The sequence below is a fragment of the Penicillium cinerascens genome, assembly GCF_028974065.1.
Source record: "Penicillium cinerascens strain IBT 15544 chromosome Unknown contig_16_segment0_segment0, whole genome shotgun sequence".
In the NCBI taxonomy this organism is placed as follows: Eukaryota; Fungi; Ascomycota; class Eurotiomycetes; order Eurotiales; family Aspergillaceae; genus Penicillium; species Penicillium cinerascens.
The window spans coordinates 1,727,686-1,749,585 of NW_026695286.1; the positions used below are offsets into that span (position 1 = coordinate 1,727,686).

At 52.6% G+C, this 21,900-nt stretch overlaps 10 protein-coding genes across 10 annotated transcripts; 7 read left to right on the forward strand and 3 right to left on the reverse strand.

The window, feature by feature from the left end:
- Positions 1-1,322: 1,322 nt before the first annotated feature.
- On the forward strand, positions 1,323-2,288 carry N7498_000611 (Short-chain dehydrogenase/reductase SDR; the record flags this gene model as incomplete). Its single annotated transcript, XM_058447674.1, has 1 exon — positions 1,323-2,288. The coding sequence occupies one exon, from the start codon at positions 1,323-1,325 to the stop codon at positions 2,286-2,288; it is 966 nt and encodes a 321-aa protein (XP_058313085.1).
- An 873-nt stretch (positions 2,289-3,161) lies between these two features.
- Positions 3,162-4,060, forward strand: N7498_000612 (uncharacterized protein; the record flags this gene model as incomplete). Its single annotated transcript, XM_058447675.1, has 4 exons — positions 3,162-3,318; positions 3,402-3,430; positions 3,498-3,635; positions 3,710-4,060. The coding sequence occupies 4 exons, from the start codon at positions 3,162-3,164 to the stop codon at positions 4,058-4,060; spliced, it is 675 nt and encodes a 224-aa protein (XP_058313086.1).
- A 561-nt stretch (positions 4,061-4,621) lies between these two features.
- N7498_000613 (uncharacterized protein) lies at positions 4,622-6,769 on the forward strand (the record flags this gene model as incomplete). The annotated part of the gene is made up of 2 exons (XM_058447676.1): positions 4,622-5,006; positions 5,070-6,769. 2 exons carry the CDS (start codon positions 4,622-4,624, stop codon positions 6,767-6,769), a joined length of 2,085 nt encoding a protein of 694 aa, XP_058313087.1.
- An 807-nt stretch (positions 6,770-7,576) lies between these two features.
- Positions 7,577-10,119, forward strand: N7498_000614 (uncharacterized protein; the record flags this gene model as incomplete). The annotated part of the gene is made up of 2 exons (XM_058447677.1): positions 7,577-9,644; positions 9,698-10,119. 2 exons carry the CDS (start codon positions 7,577-7,579, stop codon positions 10,117-10,119), a joined length of 2,490 nt encoding a protein of 829 aa, XP_058313088.1.
- A 771-nt stretch (positions 10,120-10,890) lies between these two features.
- On the forward strand, positions 10,891-11,293 carry N7498_000615 (uncharacterized protein; the record flags this gene model as incomplete). Its single annotated transcript, XM_058447678.1, has 2 exons — positions 10,891-11,102; positions 11,155-11,293. The coding sequence occupies 2 exons, from the start codon at positions 10,891-10,893 to the stop codon at positions 11,291-11,293; spliced, it is 351 nt and encodes a 116-aa protein (XP_058313089.1).
- Positions 11,294-11,931: 638 nt separating this feature from the next.
- N7498_000616 (uncharacterized protein) lies at positions 11,932-12,694 on the forward strand (the record flags this gene model as incomplete). The annotated part of the gene is made up of 2 exons (XM_058447679.1): positions 11,932-12,125; positions 12,199-12,694. 2 exons carry the CDS (start codon positions 11,932-11,934, stop codon positions 12,692-12,694), a joined length of 690 nt encoding a protein of 229 aa, XP_058313090.1.
- Positions 12,695-13,438: 744 nt separating this feature from the next.
- Positions 13,439-15,897, reverse strand: N7498_000617 (uncharacterized protein; the record flags this gene model as incomplete). The annotated part of the gene is made up of 6 exons (XM_058447680.1): positions 13,439-13,542; positions 13,599-13,788; positions 13,845-14,599; positions 14,654-14,765; positions 14,824-15,341; positions 15,399-15,897. 6 exons carry the CDS (start codon positions 15,895-15,897, stop codon positions 13,439-13,441), a joined length of 2,178 nt encoding a protein of 725 aa, XP_058313091.1.
- Positions 15,898-16,578: 681 nt separating this feature from the next.
- Positions 16,579-18,847, reverse strand: N7498_000618 (DNA-directed DNA polymerase IV; the record flags this gene model as incomplete). The annotated part of the gene is made up of 4 exons (XM_058447681.1): positions 16,579-17,742; positions 17,796-18,140; positions 18,191-18,363; positions 18,418-18,847. 4 exons carry the CDS (start codon positions 18,845-18,847, stop codon positions 16,579-16,581), a joined length of 2,112 nt encoding a protein of 703 aa, XP_058313092.1.
- A 668-nt stretch (positions 18,848-19,515) lies between these two features.
- Positions 19,516-20,635, forward strand: N7498_000619 (mitochondrial ATPase complex subunit ATP10; the record flags this gene model as incomplete). Its single annotated transcript, XM_058447682.1, has 2 exons — positions 19,516-19,955; positions 20,017-20,635. The coding sequence occupies 2 exons, from the start codon at positions 19,516-19,518 to the stop codon at positions 20,633-20,635; spliced, it is 1,059 nt and encodes a 352-aa protein (XP_058313093.1).
- Positions 20,636-20,850: 215 nt separating this feature from the next.
- N7498_000620 (putative vesicle transport v-SNARE protein Gos1) lies at positions 20,851-21,727 on the reverse strand. The gene is made up of 3 exons (XM_058447683.1): positions 21,597-21,727; positions 21,420-21,533; positions 20,851-21,365 (listed from the first exon to the last, which is right to left on the reverse strand). The coding sequence occupies exons 1-3, from the start codon at positions 21,657-21,659 to the stop codon at positions 20,862-20,864; spliced, it is 681 nt and encodes a 226-aa protein (XP_058313094.1). The 5' UTR covers positions 21,660-21,727; the 3' UTR covers positions 20,851-20,861.
- Positions 21,728-21,900: the final 173 nt, after the last annotated feature.

Here is a 21,900-nt window from a genome sequence, read left to right on the forward strand (position 1 = left end):
GCGCAGAATAAAAGAGGGATTGCGGGAGATGCTTGCCGATACCATTTGTGGACTCGGCCTTACGGAACTATTCCCAAAACGACGGCGGACAAAAATTATTATTTGGTAAGAGCAGCTCTATCATTCAGGTAAATTAGTGTAGTGTTCTCGCTATTGGGTGTCCGCATCGGTACCGAGATCCGCCTCAAGCTACTATGTCACCCCTTTTATCCTCGATTTTACTGATCAAAGACACCGGCGCAGGCCGATATTACAATACCTAGCGCAGCCAATATGGCACATACAAGCAAACTGAAGATACAGTAATGCGAACATGATCGACAACAACTCGGACAACTATCCTCACAACATACACTAACGGGGACGGGACACGGATAGGGTATAAGTGGTGAACCCCTGCCAGAGAGAGATATTGATCGTACTATGCTACTAGAATATGATTTGTAGCCCTAGAGCCACTAGGAAGTCAACCCTACCAGACACCCACTTCGAAACACCTCCCCAATGTATTTATTGAGCAAGTCTCCCTAGCAGTTACTTCAAGTACTGTCCTTTATAACCTACTTCATCACAGTGTGATATCTACTTTCGAGTTACTTGGGCTTCTTTCTTTCTGCCTTGATTCGGGATTTTCCTCATTTAGGCTTTTTTTCTGTATTGTTATGCAAATGCAAAGGCTTTGTTTCTAACCGCCCTGCAATAATATTTTCCTTACGTAAACCACCCTTCGACGTCTTTTCAGAAAACTTTTAAGTAGACCTTGCTTTTAGGACGCCTGCAACAGCCAGCTACTTGAAGGCCTATTCAGCCGACGATGGGTTACCGAGAACCAACCAATCCCAACATGGCGTTGCGGACCGTCTGGCGATCCCACTCCTTGCCGCGCTTGGGGGTATCTTTCGCCAGAATACAGAGAATGAGAAACAGCGATATTTAATCTAAAGGCATACTCTCACTTAGAGCGGGTTGGAGGAGATCGAGATACAGTGTACTCCATATAATATGGCATCGAAACTATTTGTGGCCCTCGTTCTCCGTGTTCCGCCTGTTCCGAGCAACGGGCTTCTTCGCCCAATATCGCACTTTACGACATGGCTCCGAGTTTAGGTTACAATACCGAAGAAAAGGAATGACAGGATACATTTGTGGAGTTAAAGAGCGTGTATAAGGGGAGAAATCCGGCGCAGAAGTTCGGCTTTTAGGCACCGGGGCCTTTTATCGCCGTCCAATCTCCGGCGCTACATCATGACTTCGTCTCCCTTGAGGAGGCTTAAGTACCTCACGATCCCGGAAGTTATAGAATCGCACGCTCCATTTCAATCATGGGTTTCTTCTATTCTCAATTTTTTGTTCGTCCCACCTACCCTACCCGCTCCTTTCAAGGGGAGACGGTGCTTGTCACCGGCGCCAATGTGGGTCTTGGCTTGGAAGCGGCTCGGCATATAGTACGCCTGGGTGCCTCCAGAGTGATTTTGGGGGTGCGTAACGTGGAGGCGGGCGAAGCGGCCAAGATGGAGATCGAGACGTCTACTGGACGGTCGGGAGTCTGTGAAGTGTGGAAGGTCGATCTAGCTTCATATACCTCCGTGCTGGCGTTTGGCGACCGCATCGCCCAGATCCCCCGACTCGATGCGGTGATTCTCAACGCCGCTTTGGCAACTAGGACCTTCGAGTTCGCCGAGGGCTACGAACGCACTATCACGGTCAACGTTATAAATACCCTGCTTCTCGCCCTCCTCATCCTCCCTTCTCTTAAAGCTACCCGCCAAAAGGTGCCTTCTGTGCACCCTTGTCTCACCTTTGTGGTGAGCGAAGTCCATGCATGGGCTGATACCACCGAGTTCGAATCAGGCCGCAGCGACCTACTAAAGGCCCTTTCTGACCCAATCAAGGCCAAAATGCGTGGACGATACCCAATGTCCAAACTACTCGAGGTTCTTCTGGTGCAGGAGCTTGCCGGTCGGGTGCGTGGCTCGGAAGTGATGATCGATATGGTCAACCCTGGACTCTGTCACTCTCAACTGGGCCGAGAGGCTGGGGTAGGATTTATGATCATGAAAATTGTTCTTGCTCGGTCTACTGAGGTAGGGTCCCGCACCCTAGTCCATGGTGTCTCTATGGGCCTCGAAGGACATGGCGTCTATATGACTGATGGTCAACTGGAGAACACGGCTTTGTCACCATTTGTACGCAGTAAGGAGGGTGGTGAAGTTCGGGAGAAGCTCTGGGACGAGCTGTCGATGATCTTGGAAGGCGTCCGGCCTGGGATCATGGAGAACGCTCAATAACTTAACTGTTCCTGTTACTGTACTATTATGTAATTTTACTCGATAACTTCACTCCGCATCTTGGGATAAAGGATAGGAGGGGCCCCTGTTGGCTTATTCGGAGAGCAAAGTTTGGATGGAAGCTAGGAAGGAATGAGACTCGCAACCAATAAGACAAGCGACCGAAATAATGAATCAATATTGGTTACCAACGTTAGCACTCCATAGCATAATTATAGCCTTCAATGGTATAACAGGCGGCATACATGAGGGAGGCGTATAGTGTACGGAGAGGAAGAAGAGAGAGCGACCTTGCCAGATAGCTAGATCTCTAGCTCTCCCTGACCCTTTGAGAATGGTGCCAAAAACATTTTATTGCGGTCTACGGTATTTTGGCAAACAGCAACTATGTACATTAAGGTGGTTACCTGACCGAGACCGAGGGACTGAGGCCGTGAATGAAGCTGAATTACCGACTTTCAGTAGGAAAAAATAGTCTCCCCATGTCAGATTGTCGGGAGGACGGCGACAGGAGGAATAATGAAAGTGCCGGAAGAAGTCTATACGACTCGGAGCAGGCCGAAAAGCATCCCCACACTTTGCCACTAGAGTTTGCGGAGGTGGATCTCAGGAACCGAGTCAAGTGCGCGACCGACAGAAAGTTACACCAAGGAACTCAATAGGAGTCTTCACCACAATAACCTTATTGGCCGATTGTGCACGGCCTTGGTTTGAGTCTTGTTTGAGTGACGGGGAGATCATGACATGACGTAGCACGAGCGGTCCTGGCGTGATATCCACTCACTCTGGTACATCTCCACCGAGATCATGTGGAATCACTGTCTCCCCAATCCCGGCCCCGTCTCATGTTCTCTTCGGTACCATTCGATCACCATGCCTCAATTTCGCAATCTCCTTGGCCGGAAGAGCCAGCCCAATGGCGAGGACGCCGACGGCTTCGACGAGAACCATCTGTCGCCCAACGCGCGGCCCGCTCCGATCGAGATTCGTCGCAGTTGCGACGGCGAACCCAACGAGTACAAATTGAGTGGTATGGCCGAGTCCTACGTGTCCGCACGATGTGGTCAGCCGTGCTTGTTCTGAGAGGCGCCCTGCTAATTATCATCCTGATAGTCGTCAATGATAGCGGTGTCTATCTTCCTGTACAGTGCCTTTCCTTCGCAGTCATGAGAATCACGACTTAGAGAGGACCTCGCTAATAGTAGACAGCCCTCCCCTCCAGAAAAGCAGAGTTTCTGGCGCCGATACCCAGGCTCTACGCCCTCATCGAACCATCGCGACCTCGTCGACGAAAACGAACCGTTCTCAATATCGCGCGAATCATTCGACTCTTATCGCCGCTCATTTGTACGCTCCCCCAGCCCTTCTCGACCCGCCAAAGATTACCAAAACATTGAAAAACCGCTGCTGATGATGTCTAGGATATTTGCGCACGCTCACCCATCTCACACCCCGATGCCGTGCCCTCCCGAACCTCCCTCGACTCCCGCTTCTGCCGCTCGCCCGGCACGTGCCAGGGCAGATTCGACAAGCCCGACCCGATGGAAGAGGAGAAATTCGAAGAAGTCGGTTTAAACGACGAGATGAAACCCAAGAAAAAGGGTATTTTCGCACGATTCGGCGATTCCACCAGCGAAGCACCGCAATCCGGCAACAAATCCACGTCCTTTGGGTTCCACATTCCCGGCAGGAAGCGCGGACAGAGCGGCGGCGGTTCAGAGCTGAGCGCCATCAAAGGGCCTGCGCCTGGAACGGCCGAGAATGGCGAATGAGTTTTCATGAATAATGATATTTGTTGACGAGGTTCTGATTTACGTGGGAGGCGTTGTGAGTTGACTTCCCTTTGTCCGATTCGCATCATATCATCTTGTTCTCAGTGATATTTCTCGAACACCGACTCTCGCTGAATACGTTCTTTTCACGAGGGTCGCGAGGCTTTCATTTGTACATTTTTATCTCTTATTTGCGCGTGGACCGATCGTAATCTTTACATATCGAGATCATGTCCACTCAGTCCGCACGGAGCCTTGAATATGGCCAGTTTACATGCCGCATGAATTCTCAAGCCGAGTACAGCCAATAATAAGGGGAAGAAACGAAAGAACAAAAAAAGAACAAAGTATTGAAGTATTAATCGTAGCATTTGCCCGTCCATCCTCGCAATCTCCTTATCAGTGCAAACCGTGCAAACTCCGGCAAAAAAACTTCCTCCGCCCGCAACCAAAAAAATTATCCTCCAGCACCACGAGCGATCCCAGCTCGAGCACCCACCAATCTTTCACTTTACTTTTAGTCCAGACACGAATTTAGTGTCGCCGTGACTCATACACATCATGGCTGGAGTGAAACGCCGTGTCGATACGGCTGAAGACCGCAATGGAAAGCGGAGCAAGATCAAGCAGGGCTCCGCATCAAAGTCCAAGCCCACTGCACCAGTGAAAAAGACCAGCTCTAAGAAGGATGTTAAGTCTAAGAAGGACGACAAGAAGAAGACCTTGAAGAAGAAGGTTCAGGAGGAATCCGAGGATGAGGACGAGGACGACTTCGATATCGACGATGTTTCCGATTCTGGCGACGACGACCTCGATGCTCTTGATGAGTCTCCGGAGGACGATGTTGATATGGAGGATACGAACGAGAAAGAGGAAGCCGAGAGTGAGGAGGATAAGAGTGTCGAGAAGGACGACAAACACCAGAAGGTTGCCGACGAGGCGAAAAGTATGTTTCGATTTTTCCAATACTGGTCAACGAGTCTAGCCGCTAACCAAAACCACCATCTAGGCAATGCGTCTCGCGAGTCCCACGCAAAGCAAAAGGCCCTCCAACAGGAGCGCAAGGCCGCTAAGCCCAATGCCGACCAGATCGCACGCTCGAAAAAGCTCTGGGAACAGCTGCGCCGCAAGTCCCACGTCAAACTCGAGGACCGAAAGAAGCTCATCAAGGAGCTATTCGAGATCGTCACCGGTCGTGTCCGGGATTTCGTTTTCAAGCACGACTCTGTTCGAGTCATCCAGACTGCTCTAAAGTACGGCAATCTCGAGCAGCGTAAGCAGATTGCGCAGGAGTTGAAAGGAAGCTACAAGGAGCTGGCACAAAGCCGCTACGCTAAGTTCTTGGTCGGCAAGCTGATTGTGCACGGTGACTCGGAGACCCGTGATATGATCATTCCCGAGTTCTACGGCCACGTCAAGCGTCTTATTCGTCACCCCGAGGGATCGTGGATTCTCGATGATATCTACCGTACTGTTGCGACCAAGGCTCAAAAGACCCGCTTGCTGCGCGAGTGGTATGGCGCCGAGTTCGTCATCTTCCAGGATGACAAGGAGCCCACAGCCGACCTGCCTAAGATCCTAGAGGCTCACCCGGAGAAGCGCGCCCCTATCATGCACTACCTGCACGAGCTCATCAACCAGTTGGTTCAGAAGAAGAGCACTGGTTTCACTATGCTTCACGACGCCATGTTGCAATACTTCCTCGCTACCAAACCCGGCAGCACGGAAGCGAACGAGTTCATCGAGCTGCTCAAGGGCGATGAGGAGGGCGATCTGGTCAAGAATTTGGCCTTCACTCAGTCGGGCTCGCGCCTGATGTCCCTGACCTTGGCCTACGCCAATGCCAAGGACCGCAAGCTGCTTTTGCGATTCTACAGAGATACCGTCAAGGCGATGGCCGGTGATTTGAACGGCCACGTGGTTCTTCTCGCGGCCTACGAAGTCATTGACGACACCAAGTTGAGCGCCAAGTCTATCTTCTCCGAGCTGTTGAACCAGAATGACCCGGAGGAGGCCCGGAATGAGGAGTTGTGCTACCAGGTCAACGACCTGACCGCCCGTGTCCCTGTGCTATACCCCTTCGCTGGCGACCGTGTCAAGTGGCTTCTGCCCGATGCGGACCAGGAGGTGCTCAAGGAGGTTCGGGAGATCCGCAAGGAAACCTCCAAGAAGGAGCCCGCTACCCGTCGTCTGGAGTTGGTCAAGGCGGCCTCCCCAACCCTGCTTGCCTTCATCGCTGCCCGCGCAGAGACCCTTCTGGAGACTACATTCGGGTGCCAGTTCATCGGTGAGGTGTTGTTCGAGGCGGACGGCGACAAGACCGCCGCCCTGTCTGGCGTGGCCCAGGCCGCCAAGACTAAGTCTGAGACACGCGACTCTGCTTCCGTCGGACGCCTACTCAAGTCGCTCGTTCAGGGCGGCCGCTTCAACCCCGCCACGAAGAGCGTGGAGAAGGTGGAGCCGGCGCTGAACTTCCACGAGCTCCTTTACGAGCAGATCAGCGATGAGGTGATGGAGTGGGCTACGGGCGCCAACCCTTTCGTGATTGTTGCGCTGACCGAGTCTGACGATTTCTCAAAGAAGGATGAGCTGCTGAAGACACTCAAGAAGAACAAGAAGGCCCTGGAGAAGGCGTCGGTGCCCGGCAAAGACGAGAAGAAGCCTGGGCCGACGAGCAGTGGAGCGAAGATCCTGCTGCAGAAGGTATAAGCTTAGCTTGGGGTATTTTTTCTTTTTTATGGGGTTTTGTAATATCTACCACATTGTACAGGAGTCGACCTAAAAGCATACTGGAACATGATGATATTTTCTATTTGGCACATGGAACATGCAAATTAGATTCCCCACCGAGTGGATTCCATGGATCACGACGGGTCTCAGGGGTTCGTTCCGTTTAATTGCCGCCAGCGGTAGAAACCAGGGGGCTCCGAAAAAACATGGGTCCTTGCGTATAGATTCATGCATCGCCCTTGCACGACCTAGCAACGTAGGCCTGCGTTTGCAGCAGCTACGGAGCCGCCCATGGATAGCAGTTATTAGCAACACGGGCTACGCGATACGATACACGGTACACGGTACACGGCACACAGCACACAGCACACGTAATGGGTCAGTGCGACTTGGTTTAGTGCCGGGTGTAATTAACCATCCTTCGAGCTAAAAAGCCTATGCTCGTTCTGGGGTCCAACTATTGAATGCACCGCACGAGCACAATGCAATTGTTGTCTGCCTGTGACCTGTCCAGTCTGGAGATCTATACTGGACACGCCACATTCAGTTCAACCTCCAATCCCAACACACAAACAGCAAGGATCGAAACTTAACGTCTTCATCTCCCAACCCCGATCAGGCAATGATCACGGCGCTAGACCGCATCCAACTTGGCCGTTAGGGGCAGCTTTTTCAGGCTTGTTCTCACTGGGGTCGCTAGGTTCTTAGTCCAGGCCTCAGAGCCATCTCATCCCATTCCTGTCTCTACTCAACCCCTACATTCCACTCGGCCCGAGCCCGCCACGCATGCCCTCCCTCACTCTGCCCGACCCGGACATGATCCTGCCGTATGGCAGCGAGCGCGAATCCCAAACTCCCTCCCCGCCCACTCAGCTGGTCTACCTGTCGAACCTGAATGCGCGCTACTCCGGCGATGCGCATGGCGCCAGTGCTGCGGCCACCCGACCCAAGAAAAATTTCTCGCGACACTGGTCACACGACGATGTGAACGCGAACCGCCGGCTGTCGGATATCGGCGAGGAACTATCGCCGTCGCGATTGGGAGGATTTGAGGAGTCGGAAGGGCCCCGCGATCAGGGATTGGCGAGCTCGCCCGTTATCAAGGAACAATTGGCTTCCGATGAAAATGATAATGCGGGGAGTAGTTCCAGCTCGACTGTGAGCGCGAGGAGTGTTCGCGCTTCGAGCTTGAAGAAGTCGTCACCGCAGATTCCTGCCGGTCCGTCGCCGGATGTTGCGGGAAGTGTAAACAAGCCGGACAATGGGGACGCTGTCAACACTGGTTTGCCCGACAGCAGTGTCATCGTCTCCGCCGCCAAGGGCAAGGGCCCCGGAGACGAGTTCTCGTCGGCGATTTTGAGCAGCGAAGCCGAGAGAATTCTGGAGAACGCAAAGAAGCGCTTGACGTTGATGGAGGGTAACTTGAACCGCGCTCGTTCGTCGGTGCGGGTCACGCCCTCGCCCTCGCCCTCGCCATCGTCACCAGCGACCTCACCCATTGGGTCTCATTCTCATCAACCGGGTGGTCTTTATCGGTCGATTTCCCACCGCAAAGGATCCGCGCTCCGACGACAGTCACTGCTTCCGTCGCAGGATGCTTCGACCAACCGGCACTCCCGCGTCCACAGCGAGACCAACTTCCCGTCGGAGTCCATGTCCAATGATACAAAGCGACTCTCTCGATCAGTAAGTGCTATGGGTTCAAGTAGCCAGTCCAGCTTCCATACCGACGAGCGGTCATTCCAATATGGGCCCGGAAGGGCGTACCTCACGCACCGAGCGTCGATTTCGTCTATGCAGCCGCCCCAGCAAGAAAATCAACAACCGTCTCCGGAGTCTGTGCAGTCAACGGTTATCGAACAGTCCCAGGAAAACAGCCCCACCGACTCTCCAAAAGGACTGGGCATCTCTGGGGAAGACGAGTCCAAATCTACTCCGGGTGATTTTAGCCCGGTCTACAGCTCGTATGGCCCACCCAGCCGTGCCCAGTCTCAGCTGCAAGTGCGTGACCTGCAGTACCAGATGAAGGGTCTTCACATCAAGATTTCCTCTTTGAAGGTGCGGAACCAGGAGGACAATCTTCGCCGGCGCAGTCTGCAAAGTTTGCGCACGCCTAGTCCTTTGACGGCCGCGGATCCGTGGTTTCACAATGGTCTGGAACTCCGAGATGGTCAAAGCAGCCGTAGTTCTAACACGAGACGGGATGGCAGCTCTGAATATACTCGAGAGGCCCGCTCCCCGAACCCCAACGCTACCGCCAAATACGGGAGTGATAACCATGCGACCAAGCGGAGTGATGGCAGCCCCCAGGAGCCAGCCTCGGCGACTCTCTCACCATACACGGAGCATGTTCCTTGGCAAAGCCCGCCTGTGGGCTATGACGATGGACGACAATCTGCCGCAGAGAGCATGTACGAAGACGCCGAGGAGGGGGACTATGAGAACGGTTTCATCGATCGAGAAGCCCTGGATGAAATCCTACGCGAGCCGCTCGACGAAGATTTGGAAGACTACAATGCCGAGGGCGTGCCACACGAAGAACGCGAAGATGCCTTTGATTATGAGCATTTTATCCTGCACAGCGCATTGGGGAATTACTCGCGCCAGCTTCGCCGCGCCAGTCACAGCTCTCACGAGTCTGCCGAGACGACTCGGCCTTCGCAGCCTTCGCGAGCTCGCCAACAATCTCGTTCTCGTTCTCGACAGCCTTCTCGATCTCGGTCGGTTAAGCACTCGCGCAATAACAGTGCCATGTCTGTCTCGACTGTAGCTACCTTTGCTACTGCAACTGAAGGCGAGGAGATGACGGAGGAAGAAGAAGACCTTCTCTACTGGGACCGTCGGTTCAATCATGGTAAGTTCTTATATCCTTTTCTTTTTATCATATCTCAATCTAACACCAAAAAGAACTTCGCCGCCAGCCCAGTCCCCTTCTCGAGACTGACCGTTCAGAAACTCCCCGTGGCCCACGCGATAACGGCGATTTCCCCGTCGATGGCCAGCGACAAACACCATCCCGAGCTTTAGACATGACAGGCCGCTCATCGGGTGCCGGCTCCGCAACCCCGACGTCCCTTGTCTCCTCCCTCGTTTCAACCGTTCGCGCAGCTTCAAGCCCGCATCCAGGCTCCGCAACCCCAACCGGAGGCGGAGGCATCAACGACGAAGACACTCAGATGCTGGAACAGCTCTTCTCGAGCCTGGGCAACGTCTGCATGGAACTGCAGGCGATCACGACCTCCCCAGATCCCGACATGAAGGCTGCACGGGTTTTGCGGCGACGACTGGACGCAGCGCGGCGAGTACTGGATGGAGAGCTCGATGCTTGATCTTGTCGGGCACCACCCCCTCTTTATACGTGTCCACTTCTGATACTTTCTTTCTATTTTCCACTATGATACCCAATGTCGTGCCTTTCCTTGAACGTTTTCTTCTGTTAGCGTGATTGATCCATAGTGGCATGATGTGTCTAGACTGTGTCCAGCATTCACTACATTTATCTCACATCCAATATATACCCAGTCTAAGTCATAATGTTATTTCAACCTTCGCATACGTCAGCAAGCCGTAAAACCAACCTACATCAAGAACAGCAGTGCAGCAATTAGTCAAATGCACGTCGATCATTCCGCTCCACCCCCACCTTCAACACGGCAAACAGGAACAACACCGCCAGTGTCCACCGAAGAACCCATTCCTCGGTAATTGCGTAGGCACATGGCTTTATTCTTGATTCTTTAATCCGTTTTACTGTTTGGTAAAGCAAAGCGGAAGTCGTTTTTTCTTGACGTGAAATTCGCATTCCCCCTTTTTTTTTTTTTTGTGCCCCGCGCAATAATCGACCGCCGATCCAGACGCGATAACAGCCTCTGTCGGGTCGCGCAGTGCAGGCTCTTGTGAGACCCAACATGTTCGAGATAGATATACGCGCGCATACTAATTCTATCCTAGGTGAAACATCCTTGAAGCAGAGACGAAGGAATCCCGCGCCGTCGGGAATCGAGCGCAAAGATTTGAGCGCAAAAGCTCGAGTGCACGAAGACCACCCAGGTCCTTAAAACAGAGAGGCACCACTTGACATCAACCCCCAACCATCCAAGATGAGCAAGACCCAGACCCCAGCCCGCCGCCTCCTCATCTTCCAGGAGGCGCGCAACCCACAGAACACGGCGGAGATCGTCTACCTCCCCGTCAACAAACTGGGACTCCCAATCTGCGGCGACGGGCCCGAGCTGCCCTCCATCCTGGAACTACCACTACGCATTCTGAAGGTGTTTACTGAAATTTTCAACCAGCCCAAATATAAAGGATGGTATGTTTCCCCACGTTGTCTCTTGGGGTGAGTGGTATGCTAATGAACCTAGGGCTGTTCTCGGAGCCGGTCCGTACCATGATACCTCGGAGGAGGGCAAGTTCTATGCTGTTGTGCTTGAGTCAACGCAGACGTCTGGAGGACAGGGGCAGGTGCAGGCACAGCCGGAGGTTAATATGCAGACGCCTTGATGTGGAACGGAGGGTTTTGTACAGTGTATGTTTTTTGTTATTAAATTGGTGCGGAATTAGCAGTCCTTTCTGAAATAGAATACCAATGGATATTAGCAGGCCGAGAGCCTTGATGACATGCTACTTAGTTTGGGAATATTGGCATTTGCCTTTCACTATTAAGATGAATGTCGAACCACCTCTCTTTATCCATGGGTTTCATGAACGCATGAGCTGATTTGGGTTCGTAGTGCCCTTTTCACCACATTCGTAGGCGATGACCTAGGGCTTCTTCCAGTCTCAGTACTTCGCCCTCGGGCCGTCACTTGTCACTTACGTTCTTTCTGTTACACCCATCGACTATAAGGTAGCTTAATATCAATGGGAAAAGCTTTTATTCCAATCATGCTCGCACTAAACTCTTAAAATAAGTTCTCACTTGCGAAAAAGAGCACATTCGTGGCATATATCTTAAAAATCTCGCAATTTGTCTACTCCCTACCACATCACACTATCCTCGCAAATTCTCTTTCCATGACAATCTAACTAGGTACCGCTCGACCTCCAGGGCTATCACGCCCAAATTTCTTCGAAGAGGAAGACCACTTTCCCAAAATCGAGAAACCTTCACACTATACCAGGACCTGGAATCTTCCAAAATGGCACCTTCATTGATTCTCCTGCTCTACCACAAAGTCTCCGCCCAGAGATTTTACCTCGAAAACAGACCCGGAATGCCGATCTCACCTGATTCACCACTTATCCCCCAAGAGCAAGATCACGCTGGTCTCAGTCCGGCCCTCTCTCGAGAGATCCTGACAGACCTTCAACAGTACCCGAATCTGAAGGACTGGTACGTATCTGCCAATGAATAACTCAGGCATAAAGTGATAAAAAATAGCACTGTCTGACAGATTCCCGTTTAGCGTCTTCGTTCGTCACTGGCACGACAAGAAGAATCGCCACTTCTGTGTTTTGGTCCAAAACATCACTGCTGAGCCAGTTGTCGAGATACCCGAATCCTCGGTTTCAGATATCACTGTTCAACCCGCTTTCAAGACACCTGAACCCCGGATTCCAGATTCCTTGTTCGTCAATGCCGTCAAAGAAGTCACTACGCCGCCCTGGGGAGGATCCAATCAGAAACTCCCCGTAGATATCACCTACTGTGCCGCAACGACCACAGAGATGGACGAGAATGTCTTTGTCGATAACACCCTTGATCACACATCCGACGAATCCTTGGACAGCCTCTTTGAAACGAACTCCCCAAACTACTCCGAATTCCCCACTTTCGACATGAAGCGGGCGAAGCCCTACGACCCAAGCTCAGAGGAGTCCAATCGTGTCTATGCAGACGAAGTGGAAAATAAATCTGCCGAATGGCGGAATATTATGCGTTACTTTGAGCCGCCTAGGTAACGGGACCGATTGCGCATATTCGACAGGACTATACAGAAAGGTATTAATTTGCTCGAACTGGCTATTTATGCGTTTGCGGCCTATGGAAATCGGTGTTTCTCTGCGGTTGTGTGTGCTTCTTGATATGCATATACGTACTGGCTTCTCCGATCTGCTTTAAGCGGACGCTTTTAGGATTCCCGTGTAGGCAAGCGAAGCTTAAACAGCAAGCGGACTATACACCTATATTGGGTCAACGGGTATATACTACAGTACTCTTCGTAAGCTTGCTAGATGAAGTATCCACTGGAGACCGCGGACACATGAAACACCGGGTAAACTCCCCAAAGCCTACTTAAAAGTGGATTCCAACCTTGCAGCCTTGGAAGGTTACTAATCCTAATGCCCAGGATGGATAATCGGTTTACTCGATGCAACAAGCCTTCTCAAATGATGTTTCCAGGTATTCTCGGCAGATTGTGATCTAAAAAAAGATAGGTGCGTTGGAGTGCTGCGCACCTGGGCAGGTGATCCTTGCAAGACTATTTGAAAAGGCGATCAATTTAACTAAATTGTTTGAATCCTGATTTAAACTCTCTTTGGGGTTTCCCGACATCACTCCCGCACTGAAAAGAGTATAAGAATACCATCGCACAAACCTTGGAACCCGCATTCCCAGCAAGTCATAGAAGAGAAACAGCAAGACAGAATTGGTTTGAAAGTAGACGCTTGGCGAAATTAAAAAAAAGTCTGAAAAGTGGACAATTAAGAGTTGGCGGGCAGAAGCAGCGCGGCGCTATGGCGGAGGTCGAGGGAGCGCGAGTCGGAGGGGTCGAACATGGCGTTGGTACGTTCCTCGAGGTAGTAGGCTGTAGAGAATTCTTAGTACTCGTTGATAGATAGAGTGGGGGTATTGGTCACGTACGGGACATTTGGAGCATGTCAAACCAGCGCATGGCGTTCTCGTCGCTGCCGTCAACGGCCTTGAGGGTGCCGTTTTCAGGGCGGATGGTGGTCTTGGGCGGGAGGCTGCGCATTCTCAGGAGCATGTGCAGGATGTCGGCGAAGCGCTCAGACTGGTTGTAGTAGTAGGGGGGACGCTTGTCCAGAGGCCACTATAGAGACGTGTTAGTGATGGGGATTTAAAAGTCAGGATATACAAATAACTTACGCGCTGGGCAAAGTTCTCGTTGTCCCACGAACGGAACAGCCAACAGGTACGCTCGACGCAGTTCAGCAGAACCATGGACACGAGGAAAGTCTCGAACCAGCCGGTCTTCTGACGCTGAAGCAGACGGCGCTCCAGGTCGTTGATCACGGACTTGCTCAATTGCATAGCACGCTTCTCCATGGCCGCGCGCAGTTGGCTGCACAGCAGGGAGTACGACTCGGGGTCAGAGACTTCCTCGATCGGCAGACGACCTTCATCCGAGGGCTGGGAAAGGGAGTGCATAGAAGTAGGAGGGAGGGTAGGGTTGCAGAAAGTCTTCCAGCTAAGCTCCGTGTCCACCAGGATATGAGTGGCGACCCACAGGTCCACGGCGCGGTCGAGCAGAGTGTCCTTCTTCGACTGAGCCAGTTCGGAGGCCAGCATAAGAGTAGGCTTCACGAAAGGAGAGGACTCGCGCTCAAAGAAGAACGGCGCAGCCTTCTTGATGTACATCTCCAGCTTGCTGGGGATGTCATCGGCATCGCTGTCCAGCAGATAGATGTCCTGAGGAGGCCCAGAGAACTGATCATCACCCAGACCCTGAAGCTGCGGATCAAGAGTCGAGACCGAGGTGCGGTGGCCCTGAAGTCCACTGATGGTGACAAAGATCATGCTTTCCTCGATATGGGTCACCTCGATGCGACCGGCATAGTGCTCGAACTTGACTTGGTTCTTGATGGCACTGGTGTCGTGGTAGGCAAGAGTCGCATGCAGATCTATCGTCTGTCAGTTTCGGATCTAATTCAAACAGGAAAACTGACAATACTCACTGGCATTGTAGAGTTCGAACTCCTCGGACAGACGGGTCCGAATACAGGGGTGTTTCCAGAGGCGAGCACTCTCAACACTGGCGCACGTGGTGCAGGGGGTATCGCCAGAACACTGGACGGGATGTCATTATTAGATACTTCAAAGGCATTACACCGGGATTGGCACTTACAGGCTTCTTCAGCATACGGCAACGAATGCAAGCGCCGCGCTTGCGCACTTCCTGAACCTCGCGACGCCGCTCTGCAGAGAAACGTCCCCGCACCTTAGGTTTGGCTGGCTTGGTTGAATTGCCGAACTCGTTGACAAATCCCTTGGCGTGGGTATTGGGGTTCATAGCAATCGGACGGGGGAAAGATGCAGCACGCTGTGTGGGAGTCGCCGCCGTCAATGAAGGGTCATGCTCCTGCAAACTTTCGAACAGAATCTGCTCTTGGTGCGTGAGCGGCTGGTTCCATTGGTTCATCTTTAATCCGTCGGCACTGAGGTTGTCTCCATCCATGGAGAGTCCCTGGGGAACCATCTCATTGGCAGATGCCGCGATCATCGACAGCTGCGACTGGCGCGCGTTGGAAGTCGATTCCGGGGTCATCGAGGTGTCGCCAAGTGGAGGAGACATGGAGTTATGATCGCCGGAGGTATGGCTGGGGAGAGCAGGAATAGCGGGATGGTTAGAGGACTGCGGAGTTCCTGCGCACTGATTGTTAGTACCCAGCATTCACCTCAGCGCGTCTGGGGGCCACCTACCCTGGGCATTGTTACCGTCCTCCTGTTTCTCGTCTCCCTGTTGAGAACTCGGGCCCTGGAAGTCAGCCTCCAAAGCCGGGTCAACAACCACGGTTTTGCCACCGACAGTCACAGACTGGGTGTATTGCGAGCCTCGCTTGGCAGGTTCCGAGGCACCGACCTGACGAGAAGCCTCCGCCAGGACGTTCAAGCCGTCAAAGTTGGGACGATTGCCAAAGCTCCCGTCACCTTTGCCCTTCCCTGTCGAGCTGGGATCCTTATTCGCGTCGCCCTCGGTCAGGTCGGGGAGTTCGTGGAGGCGGAGGAGCACGCGCTGGCGATCGCGAAGTGGGATGGCCTGGCACTTCTTGACCAGGTGATTGGTGAGGCTGTCGATGCGACCTTTGGGAAATTTCTCGCCACAGGCCTTGCAGGTGTGCTGGTAGCGGTTGCTGGAATCCTCGAGCTTGGGGCCTCGGATAAAGAACTCGAGGATGAGTTGATTGGGCTTACGACCCATTTTGAACGCGATCCGGAGTTGTGAAAAGGAGGAGAAACACGTGTTCCACCCAGAGAATCACCAGAGTGTTCAATTGCCACTGACAGTGCTCTCTGTGTTGTCCGAAGTCAAGTCTGAAGACGCGACGAATCCAAACAGAGCACCACGCGATTCCGGATCTGGCGGCGCCCAGGAAGAAAACAGGAGCAGCGGGGTCAAGACCACAACGAAGGGGCACCAGGCCAAACAGGCAAAGCCCAGACTCAGGAACTCGTGTTCAAAGTCGAGCTGGATTGAGATAAATCGAGGAAACGGCAAAACCGGGGGGCAAATAGAGGGCGGTCAAGTTGGGGTGGGAAAAAGATACGCGATGAAGGCTTCACCGCACGAAAGGCGGTGATCGCAGGCAAGGCGGTGATGAGAAGGCGGTGATCACCTTGGATGAAGGCGGTGATGAAGACGGCCGTGGGAAGATGGGACTAGTGTTTAGATGGGGGATTGTGTGTAAGTTCCTGGGATGATGGATGGATGAAGGTTGTGAAAAGGTTGAGGTCATCTCCCTGGGAAAATCTCTGCCGGGAGCCTGTAAAATATGCAGCTTTTTCTTTTTGACTTTCTCCCATCCTTTCGGCATCAGGGTATTTCTTGTATACAACTTTTTTATCGTCAAGGCTATCTCATTTGGATATTTGAATCTAAGAACTAGCAAATTCGATGCTCTGGAGGTCGCCAGGGTACTCCTAGTGTCGCAAAGATCCGGCGCTCATCGCGCCCCTCCAGCAGTCGCCCCGGATTGATCTTCACGCCGGCGCGGTGAAGCACATCCGTGTACAGCCCTCGTTGGTTTAGCGACATGCCCTTTTTACGGGCTAGCAGTCTCATGCTGCGATTGAAAATGTCATTACCGGTGAAGTAAAGAATTGCAGCTCCGAACTCGGCTCCGGGCACAAGAAGCAAATCAATTCGCCGCCACACATTCCCAGGCAGAGCGGACGCGCCGTGCCATTTGGATGCGTCGTGGTTATGCCGTGATGTAGCTAGTCCGACTTGTAAAAATCCATTATCAAACAGCTGCGGGATGACGATGTTCATAATCAGTCTTTGTATCTGCTCGAGCGATGCGTCGGGCTTGGTTATGAGCAGATCGATGTCCCCCGAATCCAGTGCCCCGCGGCGGTAAGAGCCCGCGATGACGACCTGCATGTCTTTGTCGACCGCTTGCACAGCCCGTCTAACGATCGCCCCATGTTCTTCCACCTCCTTGCGTGGAATCCGCTGTGCAAAGTCGTGATAGCGCTCTACTCCAACGCGCTGGTTCTTGCTGAGCGGCGCTCTTTCACGGAGATCTTCGAGAGATCTATAACCTTGCGCAACCCATCTGCTCGCTTGGACAAGACCGACTCCGTAAATACCAAGAAATTTTTGGATGATTCGATCCTCGGTGGTGCCTTTCGTGTGATCTAGACGACGGAGGTGATCGGTGAGCACGATTTCCTCGATCTTATCCGCCAGTCGGGTTCCAATCCCAGGGATGGCCAGAGCCTGGGCTCGTGTTGCAACCATTTGTGGTTGTCGGCGCAGTGCACCGATCGCCTTACGGTAGGCCAGTGTCCGCCATTGATCAGCGGTGCGCGTATAATAATCCAGCATCTGCTGCAGGATCTCGATGGTCCTGCTGTTTGGGCTATCGCCCTTTGCGTTCGGGTCGTACTTCTGCATGCAAGCGAAATTTTGCGTCCATGAGTCTCCCGTTTTGTGTTCCCCGGGCGGTCGATGCTGTTTTTTATTGGGCGGCTCCTTCGGTTCGGATTCATCATCAGTTTCCTGGTCATTGAACTCTTCGTCGGAATCTAGTGTATCGAGGGGCTAATCATAGTTAGGTGTTGCTCAGGATCAGGTAGTTTCTGGGAATTTCTCACCAAATGTCTGACAGCTTTGGTCTCATCGATGATATCATCTAGAGAATCCCTTCCATGTGTATCTGCGCCATCTTCCGTCACCTGTGCAGGCTGACCGGGCGGTGGCTCAACTGGCGCTGTCTCATTGTTCGACTGAGAGGTTTCTGGAGATTTTTGCCGTGTCCTCCTCGATGGTTTCAACGGCAGCGTGTCTGCGTATATCGTTTGAGTAGCCACAGTCGGCTCCTCCTTATCTGTGGCCGTCGGAGTGCCGTCAACACGGAATCGCACCTGTAGTGTGCTCAAGACTGAGCGAAATCTGATACATTCGGAAGGGTAGGTTTCGTTGACCACGGCTATTTGAGCCTATTGCCTCGTTAGCCCCTCTCGGAGATGTCCAGATCAGGTGAACTGACAGTTAAGTTCTCCGCCTTGATATGAGTTAGGAGGTCTTGATATAGAAGGCCCTTGTCGACAATCACATGCGTGATGCCTCCTGTCCATTCTTGGGCCCACTTGGCGCCATACTCTCGGGCTCGCTGGATTCGCAGTCGCCGAGAAGGAGCGATATCATTGTTAGGAAAGAAGACTGTGCGACTGTTAGGCAAGCATGAACTGCCATGAGGAGTCACAATTGACGTACAAAATGAGAGCCCTTTGAAAATTTGTTGATTCTCGGGGACAAGCTTGAGGCTCTCCGTTTTCCTCTTTTTCGCAGGATGACCCCCGGTCTTTAACACCGGCATTGTTCCAGTGGTCTGGGCGCGTTTGACAGTCCTCACTTTCGACTCTGTTGCTTGAACAGTTCTTCGAATATTCCCCTTATCGGCGACACCGAAGACTTGCCGTGATCCACCGGCAGGTGAAGGCTGGGGCTCAGTGATGGAACGACGAAGAGAGATTGGTCGAGTACTCGCTGATATACGAGCAGCAGTGGAATCTGAAGCTCGGGAAGGCCGAGAACTGATAAGTAGCTTCTCTATTGAGTCGTCATCTTCATCCTGGAAGTCATCGAAATCATCCAGTTTTTGAAGGGCATCAAAAAAGCCCTTCTTACTGAACCTGTTTGTCATGGGGGAGGGGCTAGTCGGGGCTTTTATCGGGGAGAGAACGTCGGGACCATGGATGATTCATTGCCGCTGCCTGGTAGAAAACCAGAGGATAAAAACAGGCAACTCCGAGCCTGCAGTTGTCAAACGGACTGGTAAAGCCACGGTTGAGGCACCCGTGGACGCGGAGTTGCGCGAAAATGCCGCCTGGTCACGAGATCCGCTTCCATTTAACCATATTCGTCAAGGGCTCTGGTTACTCCTTGATATCAACTTCTATGATTGAAATGAGCCGCTAAACGAGCTTGGTTTCGTTGCGTTTGAATCTCCATCCTTCTAGTTTTGTACCTCGCTGGATTTATTGGACATTTTGGAAGTATATTTCGGCCATTTAGCAAGCCTGGATGACCATCAGGGATTCAAGCTCACTCAGCACCGTAAGCACAGGTATATATTCCAGCCATTATAACAATATTGACCGAAACATCATATGAATGTAAGATTGATACTAAGGCAAGCCCTAATCTTAGATCTGAAACCGATTCGCAAAAAGCAAGTATACATCATGTGACCAGGCCATTCCCTGTTGGGAAATTTTGAGACGCAAGAGGCGCTGGCGCGGAGTCCTTTCTATCCGATCCTCCAACTTCCGCTCTTCCCTATACCGCCGACTACCTAGGTATCCAGACAATATGTGGAGGCCATCGGCATCTGTATCTTTAGCGGAGCTCCCGCTCTTCCAGACGGGACGCTGCCTGAGCTGCCAATTCCGAAACACCGGAGTCCTCTCGCACCTCGGCACGAAATCCGCATTGGTTCGCCAGTATGCCACCGAGAACAGCGCGAGAAAGTCTGGCAAGTCCGATAACAACGGCGAACCAATTATCACCAAACGCCCCCCTCGCGAACCACAACGTCTCCGGCGCGACGTCGGATTCCAACAGAATCCCAATGCCAACCCGGCTGCTCAGCCAGGCGACGCGGAGTTTACGCCTCCGCAGCTAGACAGACCGATTGGCTGTGCCGCGCCTCCGCAGGAAGGCGAAAATACTGGATATGACAGCCGGTCGTTGCGGCAGCGACGGGACGACTTTGTCGACTACGACAAGCACATTGCGCGGCGAAAGGAATTGTAGGTACCAGTGGCATCACCAGCAATGGAAACAAAACTAACCAATTTCACCCACCAACAGAACGAGACAAGTTGCGAAACCCTACTTCCGAGAATGGTCCAACCTGCGTTTCCAAGAAGGCAAAACATTCGTGTCAAACCCACGGCTCTTCAAGGCCAATCATGCGCTATACTTCCCCAACCTGCACGGCTTGACTCTCGCATCGCCCAAAGACCCGCAAGACACAACGGCCACGCTGCGCGGCCAGATCAGCGTCGTGAACCTGTTCTCTAGCATGTGGGCCGAGTCTCAAGTGGCGACATTCACAGGACCGAAGCAGAACCCCAGGCTTGCGGAGCTACTGGCTAGCGGTGGGGAGCATGTGCAGAAGGTGGATATCAATGTGGAGGAGAACTTGATGAAGGCGTGGCTGATCAAGCGGTTTATGTGGAACATGCGGAAGAAGATGCCGCTGGAGCAGCATGCGCGATACTTCTTGATCGAGAAGGGTTTCAGCGAGTTGCTGAAGGAGGCTGTTGGTATGATGAACACCAAGGTTGGCTATGTCTACCTCGTTGATTCGCATTGTCGGATCAGGTGGGCGGGATGTGGCCCCGCGGAGGCTTCAGAATTGGAAACTCTGAATAACGGGTTGGCGAAGCTGATTGACGAGAAGAAAGCGGGTGGTGACTTGGCCTAAAGGATTGCTGTGTGCGATGTGACATCCCCTCTCCATTGGATTTGTACATATAATATAGAATCTGTATAATAGAAAGAACATAAGACGCCAAAAAAAGCCAGGAACAGTATTATCATAATTCCTGACAAAAAATCAAATGCCCAACCGCCGACGCCGAATTCCCAAACAAGTCGCTGGACAGCTGCAACGAACAAAAAAAACAATAGGTAAGGCGAGTCCAGCCCTCCTACATGAAGTAAACCAGCATCAAGAAGCAGAGCCCAATGAAACATCCCAAGATAATCGCATCACGCCTCTTCTTGGTTCCGATCTTCCCGATCAGATAGTTCATTCCGGGCACCTGGCTGGCCGCGCCGACAATCCGGCGGTTGACGCTTGCCAGAGTTTCACGCTGGATCCCGAAGTTCTCGTTGATGGCATAGGCCTGGCTGAGTACGCCGTCCATCATGTTATGGCTGTTGTCGACCCGCCCGCGCTCCTCGAGCATGTAGTCTGCCTCAGCTGCGCTGGGGTTCGATGCACGGTAGGCATCAATATCGGAGCGGACATTGGAGAGAAGATTGGCGCGGTCGCGCGACTCCGCCATGGCGGACGTCAGGCGCTGCAGCTCGCGGCGGTGGTCTTGAAGGATTTCACGGTGGCGGGAGAGGTTATTCTGTTTCAAGGCAGAGGAGGTAAGGGTAGCTTCGGAGTCGAGGAGGCGAGAGAGCTGAGAGATGAGCGATTCACGCTGTGTGGAGGTTAGCTTGCAGTCATGCATGTGTCCTGTCGCAGGCAGACGTACTCTTTCGAGGAGGTCTTTCAACTGGGACTCGGTTCGCAGCTCCTCTTCTGTAGGAGTTTGCGGAGGCTTTGTGAGAGATGCGAATTGTGCGTATGTGTGGAAGAGGTTTTCTGTCTATTGGGCTTCATGTTAGTCTTGTAGAACGGGGGTGTTGAGCCTCGGCCAGATAAACGGTACCTGAGTCTCGAGCGAGCGGGCTTGTTGCCGCAGTTGCGCCCATCCGGAGCCGGTGGACGTCATGGTGGATGAAGTATAGCAGGTATCAAGCAGGTCAAAAGGAGTACAAATTAATCTGCTCGGCTTCTAAGCTCACCCCAGACATACCAAAGATATCAGACCAGCGACCCGGCGACGTAAGTCCGCTGGGGAGCTAACCCGATTCGGACAATACTTTATGCCTTGATGCCTGACTAATTGGGTGCCTGAATATACAGGCGGCAGAGAATTTTCGAATTTTCATCACGTGCCCGCTTAGTGCGAC

Coding starts and splice junctions, on each gene's coding strand:
- N7498_000620 (XM_058447683.1), bottom strand. CDS start 21,659: ATGACGTCCACCGGCTCCGGATGGGCGCAACTGCGGCAACAAGCCCGC. Junction 21,534..21,596: donor CCCGCTCGCTCGAGACTCAG/GTACCGTTTATC, acceptor GAAGCCCAATAG/ACAGAAAACCTCTTCCACAC. Junction 21,366..21,419: donor TGAAAGACCTCCTCGAAAGA/GTACGTCTGCCT, acceptor ACCTCCACACAG/CGTGAATCGCTCATCTCTCA.